Source organism: Arachis hypogaea, chromosome 16, assembly GCF_003086295.3.
Source record: "Arachis hypogaea cultivar Tifrunner chromosome 16, arahy.Tifrunner.gnm2.J5K5, whole genome shotgun sequence".
Classification (NCBI taxonomy): domain Eukaryota; kingdom Viridiplantae; phylum Streptophyta; class Magnoliopsida; order Fabales; family Fabaceae; genus Arachis; species Arachis hypogaea.
The window spans coordinates 15,728,792-15,754,948 of NC_092051.1; the positions used below are offsets into that span (position 1 = coordinate 15,728,792).

The following is a 26,157-nucleotide window of genomic DNA, read 5'->3' on the forward strand; positions in this document are numbered from 1 at the left end:
AGGATTTCATTCAAGAAAGGTAGTTGATCGAGTTGTTTCAACCCTAGAAAATAGAAATTAGGAAGCTGCTATTAACTTTAGCTACTTTCCTCTCTTCAGTGAGCGCAACGCGGAACAGATTTAGATACAACTCTTTTCATTTGTAGAATTTTTTTTTGCGGGGGGGCGGGGGGTTTTGAAGAAATCCAACAGAAAATATGGATATACCATGCTAACAATTTCAATAATTGCCGGGTAACTATGACCTATGTGCCTGACAAAAAATCCTGGCTCTTACTTCAGTAAACACAGCTGAAAATCCATTTAAGACCGGAAAAATAAGAAAAACTAGGTATTACTTCACCCGAAGTTAAAACCACCTGGCGGGAGGGTGGGATGGTTAGTCCCAAAAGAAAAACCTTGCTGAGTACCATCCCCGCCATTCTGACTCTGCTCAACTTCCAATTCATCCTCAGCCCAATATCTCTCCAAAATCTTCACAGCCCTCTCATAAATCTCATTGTTGTCATGGGTCTGCAGATTTTCGATCTTATCCAATCCTTCACATTCGTCAACCATTTGAGCGAAAATATTGATCCCGCCGTTGTGTCCCATTTCCTTGTCAGCTTCTCCAACCTTTAAAATGTTATCCAGCCCCTCAAGACAAACTGTCACAATCCTTGGGTCGGGACATGTCAATAGATCACACAATGGCTTGATGCAACCTTGACTTGCCAGGAACCTATAGCAATGTTCATCACAACATATTGCAACCAAAGTAAGCATTATAAACACAAGTTTATAAAATAAAACCCATAAATCCCAAGTTTGTATATAATGCAGAAATAGAAGAAAGTTTCCCTAGCTTTAGACTGTAGGACCCAATACATGCATCCTTTTCAAGTTTTTGTTGCCTTTACAGTCTTTTTAACCTGATGGAAAAACCGTGTATTTTCTTACACCCAGAAATATCCCCCTAAAAGGTGAAATTGATGATACAGGAAATTCAAATGTAATAGTGAAGTGAAACCATACTGAATCTGCTCATGAGATCCTCCAGAAGTTGCATTGGAAATAGCCCATGCAGCTTCCTTCTTGATTTCAAATTCTGCATTCTGAAGAAGATTGACAAGAGGAGGAATAACGTTGGCCTCAATGACAGCCTGTAGCAATACCCATATTGGTCACGGACTTACGGTTGTTAAAATAGAAATGAAAACTGAAACTCACATAGTGAATTAGTAGAACACGTTAAAGCAATCAGAAATTGTTCACTTAATAGCAGTATTAGTAACTACTAACTTGCCACCATTATTGTTAATAATTTCATATCAATCACAGTTATTTCCAGGTAATTTTAGAATAATGCTACACATCCAAGTCTTTTTGTTAACCAAGTTGGTCTAACATAACAAAAATCAGTTATGGCTAGCATTATTCCAAGTCTTATTGTTTAACTTGGTTCATAAAAAGACTTGGATGTGTAATAATAGGAACTCTTTTACTCCAGCACAAAATGCATGCACAAAAGAATAAACAAATTAATACCACCCGTTTCAACAAATGACCTTGTCCTTACTAGATAACATGAAGTCAAATCATATATGACCAATATCATGAAACGAAGATAAGAGTTGGGAACAAGCAAAGAAATTTTAGACTCCACTAATAAATGAATTTATTAATAATAGTAAAAAATATCACATGTAAAGTTCAAGCTCCCTATTAATCCCTCTTAAAGCAAGATAGATTTAGATATCCACCCTCGTTTTACCTGTATTTGAATTCTATTCCCAGCTGTGATATTTGATATCGTCCAACAAGCTTCTTTCCTGATGTTTTTCTTGTTATTTTGCGAAAGAAGTTGGTGAAGACAGGGGAGAACTCCTTTATCAATTACAAACTGAAATACATCGCTGATTTAGTCATAAGGAATTCAAGGCGGTTTAAAAAATAATTTGGTACTATTGTATGATCTTCAACCTTTATAATGAGATAGTATATATATGGAAAAATATACTAACATGATCCACACATGTACACACACTTGGCCTAGTAATTTACAAAGTTATAACTAGCTCAAGTCTATGAGATAATATGGCAAAAAGACTTTCTTAATAATCAGGAGATAAGCATTCTTTATACCTGAGTCTGAGCATCGTCACCGGTAACAATATTTCCTACAGTTCGAAGAGCAGGTATAAGAACTGTAGGTGATGGATGTCTGCCAAAAGGAACTTCAGTAAGCACAAGTAGTACAACAATACGAAAGTGAAAACAGAACAGAAAGATAGATGGAGTCAGTAACAGAACAGAAAGATAGATGGAGTCAGTGAGTCACCCATGAGTTTACAGAATACAGAGCGACACATAAGAAGTACGAAGGCATCAAATTAAAACTTTCAGAGGATGCTAAGCTTCAGAGAGCAGAGTAGCTTACAGCAAGAGCTCCACAAGTCTTGGGCATACTCCTATTTCAATTACAGCTTGAATTTTTTCATTTGGGCCATCTGAAAGGTAAGATAGAGCCCAGCACGCATCTGTTAGAACTTCTTCATCATTCAAGTAAATGAGCTCCCGAAGAACAGGCAAGGCAGGCTTTACCTGGTAGAGATCAAATCCAATCAATACTAGCACAATAGTACAGAAGACAAAATATCAACATCACATGAAAGGACGTAGAATAGTGGAAACAAATTCACAAGTGAGCTTCTTGTTAGTTATACAGGACCTCACAAGTCACAAGCAAGATTTTATGCAAATGTCCCCAACCTGTTCAAAGGGTGTTGGAGGCTTTCCACGGCAGAAATTAGACAAAGTCCATGTAGCATTCCTCAACATAGATGGTTTAGAATGTTGATTCAATTGAGACAGTAATGGCATGAGTGCACCATGACTTAGAACAAGATCCCTACAGTTTGGGGAGTCACCAGCAACATTACCCAAGGCCCATACTGCCTATTCAGCACAAGAGATAGTAAAAATTGTCAGAAAATAGAGAAGGCGCCTTTATTTCAGAAAAAATAAATAAGTAAATAAGAGCTTGTGTTATTACATAAAAAAAAGGAATAAATTTTCTTCAAACTTCCATCTAATCAGTCATTAAGACAGTAAATTTTAAAATATTTAAACATAAAATCTGGCCAAGAGTCTGAGTAAGACTCAACCTGTTCTCTAACGTCATCACTGCCAGAGCTCAGAAGCTGCACAAACAGGGGAACAGCACCATGTTTAATGACAACTCCTGTGTGCTCAGATGTTCCAGATGCAACATTTGTTAGAGCCCATGCAGCCTCAAACTGCATAGGGAACAATATTGGATCAGCCAGGATAAAACTTTTGCAAAGCAAGTAGAGAGCATTAGAGCAAGAATAAAAAGGTAGAGAAACACCCATACTTGCAACTGTGGTAGATCATGCCTTCCCAAAAACTCCACAAACCTAGGGACAACACCTGCCTTAATGACCTCATCAATTGGAGGGCTGCGTTCTAAACAGACCAGCCAATGAAAGTTAAAATTCATATGGGAATATCCAACAACAAGTGAGTACTGTACCAATAGATGCAGATAAGGCAATGACAATAGTCCAACAAAAGAATTACATATCAGAATTAGTGCCGTAATACGATTTAGACAGGATAATCATATTGTTTGATTTAAGTATAGGTGATACATGGTACACCACAAATTTATGAGAATGACAATTGCATTCATACCAATTGATAATAGCTTTCTAAACTGAGTAGTTGCTTCTAATTGTGCAGCTGGGTCATCGGACCATACTCGTTGTACCATCACAGGAATGCCTTCTAACTGTTAAACAACATAAAGATGATTTTTTAGCACACCTAAGGTATCATTCCGAAACTTGAAGATTGGAGATCAGTACAAATAGAGGTGTCCCATATATAGTATTGCTATGCTTCAATTCAAAGGCCCAAAAAAGAAAAAAAAAAAGAGAAGAGAGGGGGGGGGGGGGGGGACTGTCATTTGTTTAACAAAAATGCATTTCTAGCTCCAAACCCTTTTTTTTTCTTTTCTCTTTTCTGACAGGACTGCCCTGAAGCCACTTTCATTTGAAGTATAGATCATCTGGTAAATCCCGGGCATCCTCTCAACTATAGGCAGGTTTATTAAGTAGCTTCTGCCCGAAAGTGCTTTGTAATAATGTACTAATAATGCCACAGTTAAAATGCAAGTACATAAAAAAATGCCCTAGTATCGTACATTTTGTGTCTATAAGACAAACACAAATCCGATCCAACTAGTACCACATCCTGATTCCGTTGTGGTCCTACGTCAACAAGTCACTACTCACTGCTCACAAAGATCTACAATTCGAGAAACTAATCCGTGATCACGTCTAAGATAACAAATATGATTCCTTCATTGGTTGTGCAAACAGAATCGAAACAGCGAAATTACGATCTACAATGTTAACATCGTGACAAACGTAAGATTGAAATTGATTGTGAATCATATATACATACCCGGTTGGCGGGGAAGGAAGGAGAAGGGGCATGGTTATTGTTGTTACTGGGCAAATGAGGGTGAAGGAGAAGGCCCTCCCTTCGTTTCTTTAGAAGACTGTCCTCGCGCTTGTTCTTCCTGATCTCGACCAGGTTGTCCTCCCTCCGGCGACGAGCCTCGTCGGCGTCGACGCCGATCTTGTAGGACTTCTTCCTCGTCTCCGAGCGAGAGTTGGCACTCGGTCGCAGAGACATTCTTATTATTATTATTATTACTATAATCTCTCTGGCTCCGTTGAATTTGAATGTTAAAGAATAAATCTTGAAATGGGGGTTATGTGCAGACCAAGTGTTTGAAGAAAGGATTGAGAGTGAGAGAGGGGGGTGTTGTGTTCAACTAACAAGAGCGAAGAGTGCGTGTGTTGTTCCCTCTCCCACGCAACCAATGCTGCTTCAAAATGCAACCAAATCCCTATTGTAACTCACTGCAAAAGTAAAGTTCAATCTAGCCAGATATTTTAAAATAAATTCAGCTCTTCTATTATTTTGTCTTGGCTAGTTGGCTTAAGTACCAATTTGTACGAAAGATTTCGCCCAGAAAAAGTCTCTCTTATCGATACAAGAGCATTACATAATTTAAAAATATGATAAAAATAACTAATAAATATTATATTTTTTAAATAATAAAAAAATTTATATTTAGTAAATCGTTTATTTATTTATCTAAATTTTTGTGATAATATTTAAATAAGTATTTAAAAGATTCACAAAAATAATTTGAAACAAAATTTAATTTTTTTATTTTTTTAAAAAAATATAATCATTTACACTAAAAAAATTAAAAAATTCACTTAGTATAAAATTATTAAATTTTAAAGATAAAAATGTTATTTTTTTAATATTAATTACAAAAATTTTATATCAAAATTTAATTTTTGACATTTATTTTTAAATTATATATTAATATCTAACTTTTTTTTATTACATTTTCTCTTTTTATTAATAATTTACTTATTTTCTCTTGTAATAATAAATAATAATAATATTTGAATTTGAATTTTTATTATTATAATAATGATGGGAAGCTTTCATACTGATGTGACGCTCATCTTTATTTTTATCTCTATTTTTATAGTAGTAATAATAATAATAGTAATAATAATATTTATTTTTATCGTTATCTTTATAATAATAGTAATAGTAATAATAATACAAATAGATAACTCTTATCGTAATAGCTCTTATAGTAATAATAATAGTAATAGTAATAATACAAATAGGGAGTTCTTAAGTTGACGTGGCATTCATACTAGATATTTTTAAAAGTTTATTTATAAATTATAACTTAATATTTACTTAAGTTGTTACCTTTTAAATTTTTAAATACGTTTTTTTAGATCGTTGAAAATTTAGTTTTTAATATTGTTGAACTAATTATTTATTTAGGTGTTGTCATTAGTATTTTTTAAAAATTATAAATTATTATTTGTTTAGTTGTTCACTAAAATTTTTTAATAACAATAATAATTCTATTTAAATAATAATTAAAAATATACTTTTATCATCTTTTGAACTAAATGCGAATTAGTTTTATCACTTAGGATTTATAACTAAGTGCGAATTAATTTTCAGCGTAATAACAATAATAATTAATAATTATTCAATTAGTTTTCGTGTAACAATAATAATTTTGTTTACATTATATCATTTTTTAGTTAGTTGTTAGGATTTATATTTTAAATTCAAATCAAAGCCAATTAGGTTTTAGAAAATTCTAGCTAATAGTATTATACCTCTCTTGCTTAGTACAATTAATTACTCCTTTTAAATTTTTTTATCTTTTTTCGATGACAATTTGTGTTCACAAAATTGCTAATGAGTAATAACTCAAATGACATAGTCTCCCCATACTCAATTAAGAGGTTGAGGGTTCGAGTCTCCTATTTTTGGTAAAAAAAAAAATTTGTGTTCACAAAATTGCGGAGATCAATCCTAAAGTTGATAATTTATATGTACGTATATAAGTGATAAGGTTATAAATACTAGTGAGTTACGAAAATTTTCCATTGCCATCTTGTATCTCAATTGTTTAGTACAATCAATTACTTTCTTTATATTTGCCTTATTTGAAAATTTTCTACCATTTTTCAATGGAAATTGGTATTCACAAAATTATTGAGAACAATTCCACCGTTAAGAATTTGTGTGTACATATACGAGTGATAAGGTTATGGAAAATTAGACACTACCAAATTAAAAAAAATTTTTATTGCCATACTCAATTGAGCTGGTTTGTCTCGATGAAGATATAAATTTTTTGTCATTTTTTTAATTAATGTTAAATTTATATTATTGATATTTCAAATGTGTTTATTTATCACTCTTAAAAATAATATTAAAAATATAAAAAATAAGCATACTTAAAAAAATACTTTATATCGTTTGATCTTTATAAAATTAAAATGATTAATTAATTAATTGTTAATTTTTAAATTGTAACTATTTTTTTAATAAAAAATAAATTATAAATTGTGTGTTAAAATTTTATGAATTTGAAAATTTTTTAATTTTAAATATATATATATATATAGTTTGGTATAATTTTTTGTTATTATTTTTTAAGTTAAAATTATTTTTTTAATATAAATACTCACACATATTAAATGATTAAAACGGAATTTAAGAATTTTAATATTGACTTTAATATAAATTTATTTATTTGAATTTGTTTTAAGATTTTATTCTAGAAATTCGAATTTGTTTGTTTCAGTATATTCTATTTAGATTGTTATTTTAATTTTATTTTGTTATAAATATTTTTTGTAATATTAAACTTTTTTTTGTGTTTGAAGGATTTTAATTTGTTAGAACAATAATATTAAAAACTAAATATTTAGTGACTACACCTAAGTATGTTTATTTTAATATTTAGTTTTTAAAATTGTGTTTTTTGTTGGCAAAAATAATGAACAAGACACACAAATATTTAAGTGTCGTCACTAAAAATTTTTAGAATTTTATTTATAAATTATAAATTATTATTTGCTTAAGTTGTTACTTTTTTAAATTTTAAATTACGCTTTCTTAGGTTGTTAGGTATTTAGTGCTTGTTTGGGCGTAATTATCTTGATAAAAAAATATTTTTTTAATAAAAAATATTTTTTTTAATTTTTTAGCGTGTTTGACAAATTTTTAGTAGTAAAAGTAAAAGTATTAGAAAAATAAAAAAAAAATATTTTTTGAGAAGTTGTAATTTACATCTTTTTTTAAAAGATCTTTTTTTCTTAAAAAAAAGATATTTTTTATGTAATAAATAAACAAAAAATTACTTTTATATCGTTATACCCAAACATAATTGATAGATAAAAAGATCTTTTGGTATGAGATACTCCAACATAAAATTACTTTTACTTTTCCATGAGATCTTTTAAAAAAAGATAACTCGAAAAAAAATATTTTCTTAAAAATTCACCCAAACAAGTCTTTAATGACAACACCTGAGTAAATAATTAGTTCAACAATATTAAAACCTAAATATTAAAATAAACGTACTTAGGTGTCATCACTAAATATTTAGTTTTTAATATTGTTTTTCTAACAAATTAAAATATTTCAAGCACAAAAAAAGTTTAATATTACAAAAATATTTATAATAAAATAAAATTAAAATAACAATCTAAATAGAAAATACTAAAGCAAATAAATTTGAATTTATAGAGTAAAATATTGAAACAAATCCAGATAAATAAATTTACATTGAAGTCAATATTAAAATTTCTAGATTTCATTTTAATCATCTAATATGTGTGAGTGTTTATATTAAAAAAAATAATTACAACTTAAAAAATAACAACAAAAAAATTGTACCAAACTCTATTCATATATATTTTATATTTTAAAATTTAAAAATTAGCAAATTCATAAAATTTTAAACATAATTTATAAATTATTTTTTATTAAATAAATAATGACAATTTAAAAATTAACAATTAATTAATTAATCATTTTAATTTTATAAAGATCAAACGACGTAAAGTATTTTTTTTAAGTATGCTTATTTTTTATATTTTTAATATTAACATACCATTAATAATATTTTAAATAAAAAATATTTATTCATCGAAAATAAATTTTTTCAACAAATTAAAATTCTTCAAACACAAAAAAAATTAATATTATAAAAATATTTATCACAAAATAAAATTAACATAATAATTTAATACAAAATACTAAAACAAAGAAATTCGAATATTATATAGAATAAAATCTTAAAACAAATTCAAATAAATAAATTTGCATTAAAGTTAATATTAAAATTTTTAAATTTTATTTTACTCATCTATTATGTGTAAATATTTATATTTAAAAAATAATAATTAATTTTCTATCATAGACTTCTAATTTAATAATATTGTATGTGCTAAATTTGCTATCCTTTTTAAGAGTGATCTCATTCCTAATTCCAGCAAGATATCCAATATTATTTAAAGTTGATTAAATTAAAAAATATTTATTGTCAATAAATTAGTTTAAAAATTTCAGCCGAAATCATGAATGAGTTAAATAAATTTATCATTGAATATTTTTTTTTTAAACAATAAACTTACCAACTAAATAGGTGTAATCGAATTCAAGAGTATTGAGAGTGTTAAAACTCACAAAACTAAATCCATGGAATACTTGACGATTTCGAAAGTCTCCGCACATCGATACATTGATTTAAGCTCACAAAACTATTCATTCTCTTAGCAAATTCATGAATCGAAACACAAAAATTTTCTTAACTGAGGTGTGTATTTCTTTCCCTAGAATTGACCCACAAAAATCAAAGAACAAATAAAAATGATAAATAAACACATTTGAAAGATCAATAATACAAATTTAACATTAATTAAAAAATGACAAAAAAATTCACATTTTCATCGAGGCAAACCATCTCAATTGAACATAGCAATAGAGAATTTTTTTAGCTCAGTTGTGTTCAACTATTCATAACCTTATCACTCGTATATGTACACACAAATTTTTAAGCGTAGTCAATAATTTTCTGAATACCAACTTTTATTAAAAAAAAGTAGAGAAATTTTAAATAAGGCGAATATAAAGGAAGTAATTGATTGTACTAAACAATTGAGACACAAGATGACAATGAAAAATTTTCGTAACTCGGTAGTGTCTATAACCTTATCACTCGTATATGTATACACAAATTATCAACTTTAGGATTGATCTCAACAATTTTGTGAACACGAATTATCATTGAAAAAAATAGAAAAAATTTAAAAGAAGTAATTAATTGTACTAAACAAGAGAGGTACGATGCTATACATCTCTAATTCGTATTTTTATAATTGGCTCATAGTTAAAATTTTCTAAAACCTAATTGGCTTTGATTTGAGTTTAAAATATAAATCCTAACAACTAATTAAAAAATGATATAATGTAAACAAAATTATTATTTTTACACAAAAACTAATTGAATAATTATTAATTATTATTGTTATTACGTGAAAACTAATTCGCACTTAGTTATAAATCCTAAGTGATAAAACTAATTTGCATTTAGTTCAAAAGATGCTAAAAGTATATTTTTAATTATTATTTAAATAGAATTATTATTTTATTAAAAAATTTAAAAAAAAATTAGTGAACAACCTAAGGTCCTAAACAAAGAATAATTAATTCTAAACTATAATGCTAATAGTTTAGAATATTAATTCTTGAATAGTGGTGGGAGTCAAGTAATAAATGAAGCCCTAATTTATTTGTTTTGTCATACACACATGACACACTCACTCAGTTATTGCTGGGCACTGGATTTAGTGTGACTCTTTGGACAAATATATTTGTCATTCTTACGCATAATGAAGCTCGTTTTTTTTTTTTTTTGGATAGAAGTATAGAACACATAATAAAGCTCAAATTTATGTGCATGGGGACTGGGAGAGAATGGTGAACCCTTTTTTTTTTAACTAGAATAGAGAAAATCTAATGTATTACAAGAGAAGAGCTGAGAACCAGAAGAGTATCCCTTTCTCATGGGCTCATGGCTGGCCCTTCCTTCCCTACAACCGAAGATGATGTAATGAAGGGTTAAGGGAGTGGTGGGCAATCCATGTGAGTATTGGGCCCATTATACCCAATGTCCTCTATAACCGTTCAAAGAGTCCACGTGTGGTAACTCACACTTCGGGCCCAATCCATGTACGTTATTGTTGTGTTTGTTAATTGTTATATTCGTTTGTTTCACACCCCTTACTCCCTTAGCCCTCTCTGTGTTTCTTTCCCAGTTCCCAATTCCCACTTAGATTGTGATTGTTGATTAAAAAATAGGGTTAACATTTTTAAGCACCTTCACCTTCACCTTCTCATATGCGGATACATAATGAGTTCTTAAATATTGTATAAATTATGACTCAAGTTCAACTCTTTTTGCATATTATTAATAACATCACTTGTTCGATGCTAAAGAATAAAGATATAGCTAATAGCTAAATATTATAACAATCCCATCAAATCCTCTTTAATCAGACAACAGAGATGGAAAAACACCTAAATTATGATGCTTAATTAGGCTCCAAAGTGAGCATATAAATATATAATCACTTGGTAAACTATCTATAATGGGATAAAATCATGTGTAATTTGAAACTATGACACCAATAGTGATCAACATGGAAATCTTTTTTTTTTTTTTATATATATTAAATTACGAAAAAGCATGGATTCGTAGTAACCAATGGTCCCATTTACCATATTAAGGAGTTCAACACCACATGATCACATATATGTCTAATGGACCATATTTGAAAGAACATACCTGAATTAAACTCTCTTGTACCTAATTGTTGTGCTACTTTAGGGATCGGAATAGGCTAAGAAAGGACGATGCATATCACCAGGTTCGTTACATGTAGCTGCGTTTTTTGCCTTTTTTGGTGGGTTATTGCTATGATTGGGTTGCCGTTAAAAGTTAAAACTCGAAATGCACACTGATTATTCATTTTTTTTCTTCCAGATGCATTATTTTTTGTTGATCGAATGGTGCGTGTTGATGGCCTTATTATGGTAATAACAAAAATACAGGAATAATATGCTTCATGATATATTGTGAATAATTTTGTTAGTAATTAATATTATTTTAGATAACTATTCATAGTTAAAATAATATTGGATAAAACATATTTTTTGTTTCTAAAATTTGTCAAAAATTTTAAAAATATTTTTAAGTATTATTTTATTTTTATTTTATCTCATAATTTATGATTTGTATCAAATGTACCTAGCAGTTAAATTTTCAATAATTTTAAAACCAATCTAGCAATAATACTTTATAATTATGAGCCAGAATTTTGTGCCTCGCTTGCTTGTGTTGAAAGTTCTTTTTGTGAAGTCATTGCTGAATTAGGAACTTCTTGAAAAATTAATTGCCATGAGTATATTTGATGTAGACAAAAAATTTTAAAATAATTAAAATAAAATAAAACTTAGAATATTTTTAAAATTTTTAACAAATTTTAAAAATAAATTCATGTAAAAAATAATAATTAAAACATTGATCCATATTATATCAAATAGTAAAATTATTTAATTATTTTTAATTATTATTTTTACATAAATACTAAGATTCTTAAAATTTTAAAAATAAAAAATTTTAATTTTAATTCAATTGAAGTTAAATTAATTATAATAAAATAATATATTTATGTATAAAATATATTTTTTCAAAAAAATAATTTTTAATATTTTACTGTTTTAAACTGGTTAAATAATGCTAAAAAATCACACCAATTTGACCCACTAATCGGTTCTTTAACCAATTTGTTAACAACTAATTTTTTTGTGTGTTAAACCGACCGGTTCCATTCGATTCTTAGAACCATAATAAATACTACCCCAACAATTATTGTCTTGTTCACAACTATTTTAACTAGAATTTATGGGAAGGTGATGGGGTGGCACATTAACATGGGGGAGGAGGATGTCATTATGTGGAAGTATTGACAGTTGTATTCTGAAGCTAAGGTTGCATGCGTGCCAGCCCCTTATAAGGAAAACAGCCCACACAGGCGTGGGGTACCTCCAACCCTCATTTGTCTCTTCCTCTTCCATCAAAATTAAACCAAATTCACCAGTCTCTTCCTTAAAATGTGCCATGTTTCCAATTAAAGTATTAAACTATTCTTTGCACTTATTTTTCATTTGATAAATGTAAATTTCATTTAAAAATAAAAATGCTCTATCTAATAAATTAAAATTATATTCCAATTCAATATTCAAAGTATAGTCATGTAAACGTTTCTATTTATTTAATTTTTTTTTTCTCTTAGGTCTCATAGTCACATGCAAGCCACTGTAGGAGGAATGGGGGCGTTCAAGGGTTCGGTGCCCCCTATGGCCCTTGATATTGCGGGGCCACCTACCCACATGATTCATTAGCCTCTTTCAAAGTTTCTCTATTCTTGGTCCTAACTTTTAAATGTGGGGTTCTTATTTCTCTCTCTCAAATATCCAAAATTGTCATAGCATCCTTGCCATTTCACCTTGATTACTCTATGTTGTGTATGAATCCATACCATTGCAACAAAAACTAATTAAAAATATGCAAATTACCGTTAGAATCCTCTGACTACACTGAATACAGTTAATGGCTCTTTTATTTGTAACTGATCTTACAAGCCAGTCTAAGCAAGATGTTATTATTAACTAGAACAGTTTGTAAATCCAAAGATGATGGAGAACTGAATGAGATTACGGTAACATATGCGTATGAAGCACTGAATTATCCTTTTTCTAGTTAGAATTTTGCTATCTTGTGTAATAACACCATACATTAAAATTATAAATTAAAAAAATTATTATTAAAAATATAAAAAATTTATACTTTTAATATATTTGGTTTTTATTTATTAAAAAATTTAAAATTTTATACTGTGGATAATCTTATTATGTATTCTTAAAAGTTAAAACACATGTTAAATAAACCTTATTGTGTGATGTGCCACACAAGGTTAATTTGGATAAAACAAATATCTTGAAAAATAATATTTTAAAATTATTATTTAAAGCTTTTATTTAATAAATAAATAATATAAAAAATTTAATTAATAACCTTGAAAGGGTTCTTTTTTAAAAACACGTATTAGCTAAATATTTAATTCAGATGGAATATAAACTAGTCATCCGTACGGCACTGCGTCTCTGATCTTGATTGATCACTGCCTCACTGCTACCATTTTTCCTTTTTAGTTTTCAAAGAAAAGGATATCAAAGCTTAGCCCCAAATCCGTGTGGTGTGTATAATATGCTTATAGGCAGTGAGTCAGTGACCATGGATGTGGATTATATTATATATTTATTTACTTTTCTAAAAGTTTGATGCATGCATTATTGCATTTTCAGAACCATGGTAAATTGTACTCCTTCAACATGAGACAGTGGAAGGCCTAAAGATCTGACCAGGTTCAGGACTCAAATCCCCCTCCCCCTCCCCAAATTAACCACATTCATAGTTTTATTTGGAATTCTAAATTATTTTAGTACATGAATTTTTAATCTCATGCATACAACTCAAGTGAAGTCTCTGATTACTAACAAAAGTTCAGTGACTTATCCAAATCACAATTTGGTGTCAGTGTGTCACATATGCTATACAGCACAATTAATCAAAATGTATACAATATTTCCATGGGGTTGAGAGGTCAAGCACATTTACAATTGGAAAAGTCTAGGAGCCAGCAATTTTATCAAATTCTGGCCAGCATGTAACCATCAAACAAGAGTGAGCCATTGGATGAAATCTCACATTAATCTCACACCATTAAAAGTCTCATTGATGGCTATTTGATGGCTATAAATCCCAAATGTTGCTGGCCCCTAGCATTCTCTTTACAATTATTATATTTTGATAAAAAAAAAGATTAGATTGTGTTTCAAACACATTTTGTGTGAGACGCTGGAAGGCGAAAGTGTCACTCAAGACACAAGAGAAGTAAGAACGAAACAAACTACTTCTCTTTGATAAGGTTTTCAGTTTATCGTTTGTTGAGAATAACAATAATATTAATAAACTCAGGAAGAATAATTTTGGAAGAATGCAATTCAAGAATTCAACGACTCGTAGAAATCTTAATAAAAGCATTAAAAAAAAAAGCATTAGCAACCCTATGAAAATTTCAAGCAGTAATGGACGCAAACACTTTTAATTTAATTAGCCGAGACGATAAAAATAAAAAGAAGAAGAAAAATAGAAAAGCAAAGTGGCGATGATGGAAAGTAGAAGATCGAAAAAAACGCATCATATACACTGAAAATTACACGACTCTGAAACCCATGCATTCTGAGTAAATGCTCTAAAATCTTAAATTTTACTTATGAGATAAATTATTTATGAAAAAAATAAAAAAAAAACTAGTATAATTTATTATTTTTATTAATATTTTAGTTAATTTAATTTTTTAGTCTAATAATTTAATAAAATATTTTTAAATATTATTAAATATTATTTTTAATTTTATTGAATCAAATTAATTTCCAACATTTTTTCCGTCACGACGTCGAAAAATTACGTGGGTTTTTTTTTTTTTGTTACATTTTACGTACACTTACCGTCCAAATCAAGCATGAGTCAAACTACTTAAATACAAAAAATAAATTTAAAACCAATTTAATTCAATAGAAATTTGACGACTAATTTAACTCATACATAAAATTTGTGGATCAATTCACATATTTACTCATAAGGAAAACAAACAAGTGAAAAAATACCACCTGGTGCGAATTGTATAGCCTAAGGCTAAAAAACAGCGGGAGTCAACGTGTTTTTTTCACGGCCGAGTCAAGCCGAGGCGAGGGAGCCGCCGCCGGTGAGTAACTCCGTGAGTGCCGTCATGGCTCTCACCTGCATCTCCAACGCCGAGATGTAGTCTGTGGCTTCTTCTAGAAGGTTCGGGAACGTGAGCTTCCGGCAGCCGGGGACTAACCGGCCGAGAACGCGCGCTTTCTTCTGCACCACCGGTAATCTCCGGCGAGTCTCCGGCGACTTCTTCGGCAATCCGGTGGAGGCCTTGTGAACCTTCTTGTGCATCCGCCGGAGCTTCCACCGGTTGAGTGGACTAGCAAGGATAGCGCGGCTCCAACGAGTCCGGCCTTTTGCAGTGGAAGCGAGGACTCGGTCGGCGGTCTCGCGAACCTCTCGACCGGCACTAGACTTTGCCGGCGGAGACGGAGGGTTCCGATGGATGACGTGGCGGAGAGCTTCTGCGAGCTTGGAAGAGTAGATCCGCTGTTGCGTCTCGGATCTCCATGGAACGAGGCTGAGGGAATTGCTGTGTCCAATTTTCCGGCGCTTCTTGGGATTGGATCGTTGCATCGCTTCCGAATTTGTAGAATCGACGTTCGGTTGCAGAGATGACATCTGTATCTGTGATTGAATTGGTGGAATGAAATAATAGAGATTCTTTGTGAGACTGATCGGAAATTTTTGGAATTGGAACTCGAAGGATGAGCGAAGGAAGATATTGATGTGTGTATGAGAGAGAAAGAGAGAGAGAGAGAGAAGAATTCACGAGGAACCACGCGTCGTTGCTTTACTCACATTTATCTATAGGGAATACTCACGATGACATTTTCATATGTGATTTGTACCGGTATCGAGTTAGCAGTTAAGTTAAATATATTCGGTTAAATATATTAAATTATTTAATAATTTTAATATTTTATAATAAAATTTTAAAAATCGAATTGATTATAGAATTATTTTAAGAAAAAGTATGAGGAATTAATGGAATATTTGTATAATGTGTATAATAGAAGTTTAGGGAGTATTAGATATATAATTATTAGTGTTATCTTTTTCCATCAGCTGAATTAGTTTAAGCTTTTAGAAAGATGTTTATTATCCCTAGTACTCAGATGATTATTTTAGATAGTATGGGAATGTTCATTTTGTAACTCATATAACCCATTGTATAAATAAGTCATTGTCTCCCTAGTGGGACTCTTATTTTAATTATTAGTTTACAGATTTAATCGGTTCAACTGTAGTTAAATCGAAAAAATTATTTTATAATAAAATAATAAATAAAATATAAATAAACACATTAAAATATAATTATAGTCTAATATAATTATTTTCAGCATTACTATTCTTAAATAGTTCTTGATTGATACTATCATCTATACTTAAAAATTACCAATAATTTAATAACAATATAATCCAATTACAATATCACAACAATTCACTCCAACCCAATAATCTTAACAAACAACCATTATTATTACAAAAATTCTCAACTTCTAATAATATGTCATGATCTTATGAGGAAATTAATTACAATAATTTAGATAAACTATATTAACCTTTCTAAATTTCCTAAGCTAGTTTTACTATATATAGAGGGTTTATAGTTAATATATATAAAATTGCAAAAATATTTAGATTCAATCTTATTAATTATTTGGGATTTTTTTGAGATTACTTTGACTTATTTTGTTAGATAACTTTTAGTAAAATATAAATCCAAGTCAATATATGAAAATATAAACCAAAACTGAATATTTGCAAAAAAAATTCATTGATCAAATGTTAAAACGCAGTGACATCAAAAAACCATCAGCAAGCGTCGCAAAGCAAAATAATCATATTCACCTTGGAACGACACAACACAACCCTACCCTAATCAATTAATCTATCAATGCTTCAAAAATTAAGATGCTTCAAACAATCAATAACAAAATTTTGAACCAACAATTAATCAATATTTCAACTATTATTATTGCAAAAAACAAAATTCATACCTAAGGTTATTAGAAGTTGGAAGTCTGAAAAAATGCAGAATTGGCGAGGACAGGGACAGTGACCAGCAAGAGGTGGCTGAAGGGGTGACAGGGTTAAATAGAGCTGGCACTGGCGGTCCCTAACTGCGCGACAGAAAGTGGCGCTGGCGGTGGTTGCGATTTTCGAGAGCTGACTTGGCGACGGAGCATGGCTTCACGAACAGTAGTGGTGGCTCCACGGAAGTTGCGACGGCGGTGGTGGCTGGACAGAAGTTGTGCCGGAAGCTCGAGGTGGAGACCAGAGACATGAGAACTGAGAGCGAGAGGTGAGAGTGGACCGTAGAGGCTCGAGAGAAAAGGGGTGAGTGGGTCTGTAAGTGAGACTAGGGTTCGTTCCCCTTTGGCCCTTTCTTCAGCATGCAAAACGCAGCGTTTTGCTAGTCAATTTCAAAAACCGGTCGGATCACGGTTCGTTTCGACTGATCAGTTTCTGACTGATTCAGCGGTCAAACTCTGGTTTCTAAATCTGTCATTTTTATCATCTGTCTAAATCGTATTTGCCAATGGTTTACGGTTCAACCGATTCGACAGGCCGATTCAAACCGATTTTCAGAACATTGGTTTATAATGTTATTTTTTTTTATAAAAATATTTACTTTTATTTATTTTTAAGGTTTTGAAAATTGGTTCGAATTGATCGGTCAAATCGTATACCAATAAAAAAACAGTTTGAACAGAAATTATAACCATCTATTTTAAAAATCGTAAATGAATCGTCAAACTGTCCAAAAACTGTCCCGTAAGAAAAAGAAAAGATGGAAAACTGGAAATAAGTAGGTAACTCAGTGACTCTAATCCCCTCCCTCCCTTACTCACTTACTCACTCACTACTAGAGGCAATAGCATCTTTTTCTTCGAGCTCCTCCCTCACTCCCTCCCTCCTTTGTTCTGTCCAACCACCGTCGTGTCATCGTCGCTGTTCGTACTTCTCTAGCGTTATTGTAACGTCTCTGTTTAGCCGTTGTTCGTCGCGCTTCCACGTCTGTTTTGTCGAACTTTCCCTCTGTTTTGCCGTGCTTTTGCCGCACTCCAGCCATTATCTTCCCGTCTTTGCTTAGCCTCCTTTCCGCGCAGCTCAATTCTTTGTTCAGTCATCTCTGTTGAGTTATAAAGTTTCAGCTTCCTTTTTCTCTTCTGTTGATTTTCAGTTATTATTTTAGTTTGTTGTTGTTTTAATTGTTAGGTTGATGTTTCAAATTTACAGTTTTTGTTTTGTTGTTAGTTTCCCTGTTTGTTAACTTGTTTCGATTATTAACTTGTTTTGTTATGTTTTTTATTTGATTATTAACTGATTTTGATATGTTCTTGATCTTATTAATTTGTTAATTTGTTAAATTGTTGTGGTGTTGTTTTTGACTTTGTGATGGTTAGATTATTGTGTTATTTTTTGACATTTTAATTTATTAATTTGTTAAATTATTTTTGTTGTGGTTTGTTGTTTTTAATCAATTTGATTAAATGGTATTTAATTTGATAGTCCTTATTTTTTATGAAGATGATTGTGATAAATATTTATAGTTTTGTTATTATGTTGAGTTTATCGACGAATTTCGTACTTTGAATTGAAGATTTTTGTCTAGCTAAAATTTTCAAACCAATGAATTTATGCTTACTTTGATTATTGCCTTGAAATTATATGTTAGGAGTTGATGCTTCTGATCTCAAGTGTTATTACATGTAATGAAAACACTTACTTCAACAACACCATTCTTCAGCTGAATTAAATAACCGTAGGATAGTCATAGAATGGGTTGGCTTATTAAATTAGTAGATACATCCAATAATCAATACTGAATATATAAGTTTTTTTTTTGTATTTTGATAATTGATGGTAAATTTTGACGTTGATATTTTATATTTAGTTGTTTTTTTTGTTATTTGATTTTTAATTTGTATTTGAATGAAATTATAATAGTAGTTGATATAATAACTTTAATTTAGATGACATTTTAAAAATTTATATTAAACTATAATGGGTAAAGTACTAAATTGGTCCCTTAGGTTTGGGCGTAATTCTGTTTTGGTCTTTAAGGTTTAAAGTGTTCTATTTGAATCCAAAAAAGTTTTATTTAGCATCACTTTAGTCTCACAGTGAGGTCAAAATTAAATAATTAACAAAATGTCCTACATAACAATAGTACAAGAACAAAATCGATAATCTGGAGAACAAGTACAAGCTCCAGAGGCATAAAATCAACAATTGATATATCAATACATTTATTTATTATTTTTTTATAATATAAATAAAATATTTTTTATAAAACTAAAGAAAATGATAAATAAATGTATTGATGCATCAATGGTTGATTTTGTACCTCTGGAGCTTGTACTTTTCTCCAGATTATCGATTTTGTTCTTGAACTGTTGTTATGTAGGACATTTTGTTAATTATTTAATTTTAACCTCACTGTGGGACTAAATTGATGCTAAATGAAACTTTTTTGGATTCAAATAGAACACTTTAAACCTTAAGAACCAAAACAGAATTACGCCCAAACCTAGGAGACCAATTTAGTACTTTACCCAACTATAATTATATTTTAGTGTATTTATTTATATTTATTTTATTATTTTATTATAAAACAGTTTTTTCGATTGAATCACAATTGAATCCATTAAACTAATAAACTAATGAACCAATAATTAGAACGATTCGATAATTGATTCAATTTTTAGAGTATTGTTTATTTTTAATTTGCTTTTCTTTCGGCCAATAATATTGGATTTTTTTTATTTTGATATTATAGAGTAATATCTGAAAAACACACTCCAAATAGAATAAGAGAAAGATTAGGGGTCAGTATTTTTATTAAAATTTAGCCAGTATTTAACCACTAAAAAAAATGAGTAATTCTATACTATTGGATGAAATCTCACACCATTAAAAATATTAACGATAACTAATTAATAACTACAACTCACAAAATTTGTTGGCCCTAACACTCCTAAAAAAATAATGCTTTATAAAAAGCTGATAATTGATAATACTTCACTTGCGAATTAATAATACACCTTTTGTGAATTATATTTTTATAAATAAAAGATTTTTTTTTTATAATACGCGCTCATAGATTGACAATATATTTTTTGTGGACTGTATTTTTATAAATTAAAAATATTTTCTCTTATAATAGGTTCTTTGTGAATTGTTTGTGTCACAAACGCCTTCGTAAGTTTATTAAATACCAAATCACCTAATATCTATGTGATTCACGGATACTAAAACAATATATAAAAAAATTAACCGTAAATGCTAAGTAGTTAATATTTTTATAGTAAAAAACATAAATTAGGTAATATTTATTTAAATGTAAAGTGAATAGGACAAAAATGTTGGCCAACTCATACTCTATATAATAATAAAAAAATTACTATCAGAATTTATTATTTTTAATTATTAATTAGTTATCTATGTTTAAAAATATGAACTAAAATATGTTATTGGATAACTAAATTAAAAGAATTGAGTTAATAGCTAAAAATAATAATAAAAAATAATAAATTTTGATAATTTTTTAACATTTTCTAATAAAAATATTTGATTTGATTTTTCTATAAATTAATATTCTATTTTTAAATGTTTAATTTGATTAAAAAATTATTAAAATATATTGAAATTTTAAAAAAGAAATGATTAAAAATTCGATGTAAATAATTATTAAAGTTAACAATTAATTTCAAAAAAAGGGAAAATGAGGTAAAAAATTGTGTACATCTAAATTATTGATTTTCAGTTATGAATTTACAGCCCCATGTGTTAGCAAGCAGTGTGCATTTAACATTGGTTTCAATCTTCAAGCTGCCAACTGTTGATTAGTTAGGGGGAATGCGAGGAGGTGGTTATTTTAGAGCGGAGTGCATGAATCGAAATAAATGAGTAATAACCTAAGCAGAGTTTCATTTGAGAGTTTGAGCACACTACTAATATATTAACACAATGCTTTTAGAAAAATGTTCAAAAACTAGTATAATTTATTATTTTTTATTAATATTTTTAATTATTAATTTAATTTTTTTAATTTAATAATAAATTTATAATTTATATTTTTAAATATTAATAACAAATTACTAACAAAAACTAATAAATTTTACTAATTCTCTAATATTTTGAGTGTTTTGAATATGCTAAAATAATGGGATGCAGATAGTGACCTCACATGGCACCTCCTATGAAGGAAATTTTCGTGTATATGATTGAACAAGGTGTGCCAGTGGACAACTTGTTTCAATAAATTATCACATTCTCCTTCATTCTAGCCTGTTAGTGATCTTTTCCTTCAATTTTAGGCCCTGACCACCCCTTTGTAGATTTTTTTATTCCAAAATTCGTTTCAGCAAACATTAAATTCAAGTTATGGGAGTGAGGCACTAACTATTATTAATTAATTCATTGATCCTCTAATACTTTCTTCTACTTTTAAAGTTAGTATCTAATCACTGTCATTTAGAACTGCTTATGGATAAAATTTTCTGTGTTAATGATCTTAACTTGCTTGTAAAGACCGTACCCAACGACACAAAAAGAAAAGAAGAAAAAAACACACATTAATAAGATTTTAAGTCTTGTCTTTGCTTTAGATGTTTATATTTGATAATAATCATGATTCATGACTTATTGTAAAAAGGATGAGAGATAATATTAGACGAAAATGAATCAGCTTAAAGAATTAGAGTCCGTTTAAAAAGTTTTAAAAATAATATTTTTGAACTTTTGACTTATGAAAAATAGTAGTATTAATGTCTGGCATAATTTTTAAAATTAAATTACAGTTTTTTAAGAAGCTATTTAAAAGCTTATAGAGAAATTAAAAAAAATGACTTCTATCGTAATATTACTACTTTTTATCACATTTCTATAAAATAAGCACTTTTAAAACAAAAAATTTAAATACAAAATAACTTATTTACAAGCTACTTTTAATATAGTCATTTATTGTTTAAGCTATTTTTTCAAAAGTAACTTAATTAAGCTATTTATCCAAATTGCATCATAGTATTCTTTAACTAAACTGTCTAACTTTCATTTGCATATAAATAATATATAGATGATACTCTATTTTGATATATCTTAGCGTTTAGTTCACAACCTTTTGAGCTCTACGTCACTTGCAGGTAAATATTAAGATCTTATTCTTCTCCTAACAAGATGCAAGTTCACACATCAAAGTATTCCAATCAAACAGTGCTCGAACATTGCCATCTCTTAGGTAGCGTTTGTTTTTTGAGGGCAGGACACGGAGATATGGACAACACTTGTTTAAAAAGTGTTTGGAAGCAGAGACATGGACAGTGGACATATTGTCTCTGAGACAATTTTTTATACTTTAGTGTCCACTCTTTCACGAAGGACAATGATGGACACGGGATTTGGAAGAGTGGACACGGACAATTTTATAAATTTTGTTTTCCTTTTTTTTCACTATTACCCCTTCTTATTTTTACTATTGCGTTGTTCAGAGATACTTCTTTCTTCCTGTTTTTCCTCTATCTCTTTCTTTTTCAGGTACTCTCTCTTTTCTCTCTTTTCTGTAGAATTTTTTATTGGGGGTAGATAATTCTTTTCTTTTTATCGTTTTACTTCAATACCATTTTAACCTTATATTATATTATTTGATTTGTAATAAAAATAATAACAAAAATAATTAATCTTGAAACTTTTGAAAGATAAATATTAACAAAAGTAAAATTCATCTTTTAAAATGCTAAAAAATAATTTATAAATTGTAATTGATTTTATATAATTTAAAAAAAATCAGTTTTTAGATAAAAAAATTAGTTTTTTTTTAAATAAAAATAGATTTTTATATACAAAAACTAATTATTTTTTCATGTAAAAATGAATTTTTTTTAAAATTAATTTTTTATTTAAAATTAATTTGGCTTATTAACTTAAACAAAATTTTTTATTAATCAAACTCAAATTTATTTATTTTTGTTAATCTTAACCATATGTATTCCTACATATTAATGTATTCCTACATATTAATAATAAATTTTAAAATAAAATAATTATATTTATAAATTTTATTTTAATATAAATACTAATATATTTTTTTATTAAAATTTTTTGCCTCTTCAAATATTTTTTTCAAGTTCCGTCTGTACTCCTACGTTCTCTCATTTTTTATTAAATTAATTTGTATTGATGTAGAAAATTTGGAATCACAGGCTATTTTAGTCATTTCATATAATATTTTAGTCTTGTCCATGTGTATCCAAACATAATACTAGACATTACATTAGTGTCTTGTCCATCGTATCCAAACACAATATACAAAAAATAATTTTTAGTGTTTCCGTCCTATTGTCTCCGTTTCAGTGTCATGTTCTGTCCTGTCTCTAAAAACAAACGCAGCCTTAATTCTTAACCAACGATAATAATGCTTTGTTTGTTTTATCTATTTACTTAAAATTTTGGTAGGGTCTAAACTGAATCCATCAAAACGGTGGCATGTGATAAAAGCACTAGCTAAGATCTATCTTTATATTATATAATGTCAAAAATCATCGAGTTTCATGCCTTTATCTGCAAGGATTGAATGCTCAATCCTTGAAAAATTGATAAATTGTTAGTATTTAGTCAATATCATTTTCCAAATAAAAACTGACGTTACCCTCCCTCTCGTTTAGGTGGAATAGATTGATAGGCATATAAAGCGATGGCTTTAGTTTCCAGAAAACAAAGAAAAAATCTTTTGAAGGCAATTATGACGTGCCAATTCCTTATTGGGTGACAAAATTGTGTTGGAAACAATTCATTGGTTCCGGGCATGGGGCCGGACTTGATTGTTTTATTCCCGGTAATGATTAGGGGGGAACGCATACAAATGAAAGCCAAGACAGAAAAAAAGGAACGCATGTGGTTGTTTTCATCGCACTTTCCATCACCTGGGCCTCCGTCTTTGTTATTTTAATAAATAAACAAATAAAAGGAGGAAGCTTTGAACTCACCTCTCATACGGTGTGGCCAGGCTTCATCCACATTGCCCAAACCTCTCTCTGGAATGTAGTTCGGAGAATATTTTTCTGTACAGAATCCTGCATTATTTGTTCACCCTCCATTCCCACGGCTTTATTCAATCAATTGCTTCTATGTTGTGTGGTTTTAAGAAGATTGTGCTATATTAAATATTGAGCATATCAGAGATAAAAAAAAGAAAAAAACAAATCGATTATTAACTTTTTGTTATGCGGACATTTAAGTTTTTGAGAATTTAAAAACATATTTAAGTCTTTGATCTTTTTTAAATTTACACATATCGATTTTTGAGTCTAATTTATCTAATCGTATTAATTAGATTAGTACAACGAGAGTTACGTTTAATTTTTCTGTTAAATTTAACATACACAAGTGAATATGAAGAACCGAAATGTTCAAATTTTAGAAAAATAAGAATTTTTCAAATTTTTATAACTTAAGTATGTTCGATTAAAAGATTAAGGACTTATTTGTCATTTAAAAAAAAAGAAAAAAGGGAGCCGAGACATAAATTAATAGTCGAAAATAAATCTGATACAATAGATCAGTTTCGCATCCAACCAACCAAATGACATGGCACAGAACTTTGCCCCCTAGAAAGAGACATGCTCTACTGTTTAAGCTTTCCAAAATCCATGGGAAAACAAATACTGTTAAACTAGAATGAACTTGGTCCGGTACAATGGTTTTCGCTTTCAGTAAGGAAATAATCAAAGTGGTACGCTTTAATCATATGCTAATGAGGAATAACTATGTGAATTAGACTGACATCCCTTCCTCTTTCTCGGAAACTTCACTGGCTGACAAAATACGAGTGTGAAGTGTCCCAATAGGGTGCACATGGTCACGAAATGAAACTCTTTTTGTTTATTGTTCTCTATATTGATTGCTGTCCTCGTGCACTTCTTACATTTGAATTTTCAAAGTTTTCTGGGTCGTAAATTGATCTTTACTACAAAAGGAAACAATCAGGTTTTACTTTCTTAGATTCACTCTTAATTAACCTTAGATCCTCCTGTTGGGTTCGAAGGTTTCCAAGACCTACAACTTGAAAATCTTTGTTAATACCAAATGGAGAAATCTGGCTCATCAATACTTTATATGTGATATTTGATGATATGTATCACTCCCTGGTTAATAACGAATTTGAATCATCAATAAAACAGTTTTGCACATCCTTTACTTCAATCCATTATTCTACAAAGTTAATTTGCATTCCACTTTCTTTTTATCGAATGGATTACTTTGTTATGCAATATATTGGTTAAGTATTTTTCCTTTTTTTTTTTTCATTGTTTAGTAAGGTAATTTAAAGACAACTAGTATTTAAAAACTATATATATATATATATATAAGGTGTGATACAAACTTCCAATTATATATATTATTCATAAAAGAAAAAATCTAGGAAAACTAGTATAATGATGATATGAAATTGTGAATAAGCAGATTATTACTATTCAACAAGTGTGCTATCATCATGGGATTTCTCGTTAGTATAGATTATGATCAAGCTTTGAATAAACCCACGATCATTGTGCTTTATACCAAACAACTAAATATATGTTAACTTAGTCAGATCCAACAGAGATGGAGAACCTTGAGAACTCTCCTAGGATTTCAACGGAGGAAGGAGAAGATCTAGTACAACGCAGTACAAAAAGATCAAAACTCGTGGAGAGGTTGACCTTAACCAACCAAGCGATGACATGGAGAAGATCCTTCCACAGAGTAACGAGAAGCATCTTACAAAGAATCCCTGCTGACACCAACTAGTCCCTCAATAAAAGATGATACGCTACAAGAAAAACGCTAAATATCATCCGATTTACTGTTGGAATTAGCATCAGATATTAGCGGCTAATTTACCGACAGATTTTGGGTAGGATACA

At 29.5% G+C, this 26,157-nt stretch overlaps 2 protein-coding genes across 2 annotated transcripts; both read right to left on the minus strand.

Moving 5' to 3' along the window:
* Positions 1 to 119: 119 nt before the first annotated feature.
* LOC112758025 (importin subunit alpha-4) lies at positions 120 to 5,047 on the minus strand. The gene is made up of 10 exons (XM_025806586.3): positions 4,471 to 5,047; positions 3,697 to 3,793; positions 3,377 to 3,468; positions 3,147 to 3,278; positions 2,752 to 2,937; positions 2,420 to 2,583; positions 2,125 to 2,203; positions 1,754 to 1,882; positions 1,015 to 1,142; positions 120 to 721 (listed from the first exon to the last, which is right to left on the minus strand). Exons 1-10 carry the CDS (start codon positions 4,702 to 4,704, stop codon positions 340 to 342), a joined length of 1,623 nt encoding a protein of 540 aa, XP_025662371.1. The 5' UTR covers positions 4,705 to 5,047; the 3' UTR covers positions 120 to 339.
* Positions 5,048 to 15,099: 10,052 nt separating this feature from the next.
* LOC112758544 (transcription factor bHLH149) lies at positions 15,100 to 16,101 on the minus strand. The gene has a single exon (XM_025807249.3). The coding sequence runs from the start codon at positions 15,863 to 15,865 to the stop codon at positions 15,287 to 15,289; it is 579 nt and encodes a 192-aa protein (XP_025663034.1). The 5' UTR covers positions 15,866 to 16,101; the 3' UTR covers positions 15,100 to 15,286.
* Positions 16,102 to 26,157: the final 10,056 nt, after the last annotated feature.

Bases quoted from the DNA above. Each gene is read 5' to 3' on its own strand.
- LOC112758025 (XM_025806586.3), bottom strand. From the start codon at position 4,704: ATGTCTCTGCGACCGAGTGCCAACTCTCGCTCGGAGACGAGGAAGAAG. The intron at 2,938-3,146 runs GTTGAGTCTTAC...TGTGCTGAATAG, and splicing joins GTGATGACGTTAGAGAACAG to GCAGTATGGGCCTTGGGTAA. The intron at 1,143-1,753 runs GTAAAACGAGGG...GTATTGCTACAG, and splicing joins GGAATAGAATTCAAATACAG to GCTGTCATTGAGGCCAACGT.
- LOC112758544 (XM_025807249.3), bottom strand. From the start codon at position 15,865: ATGTCATCTCTGCAACCGAACGTCGATTCTACAAATTCGGAAGCGATG.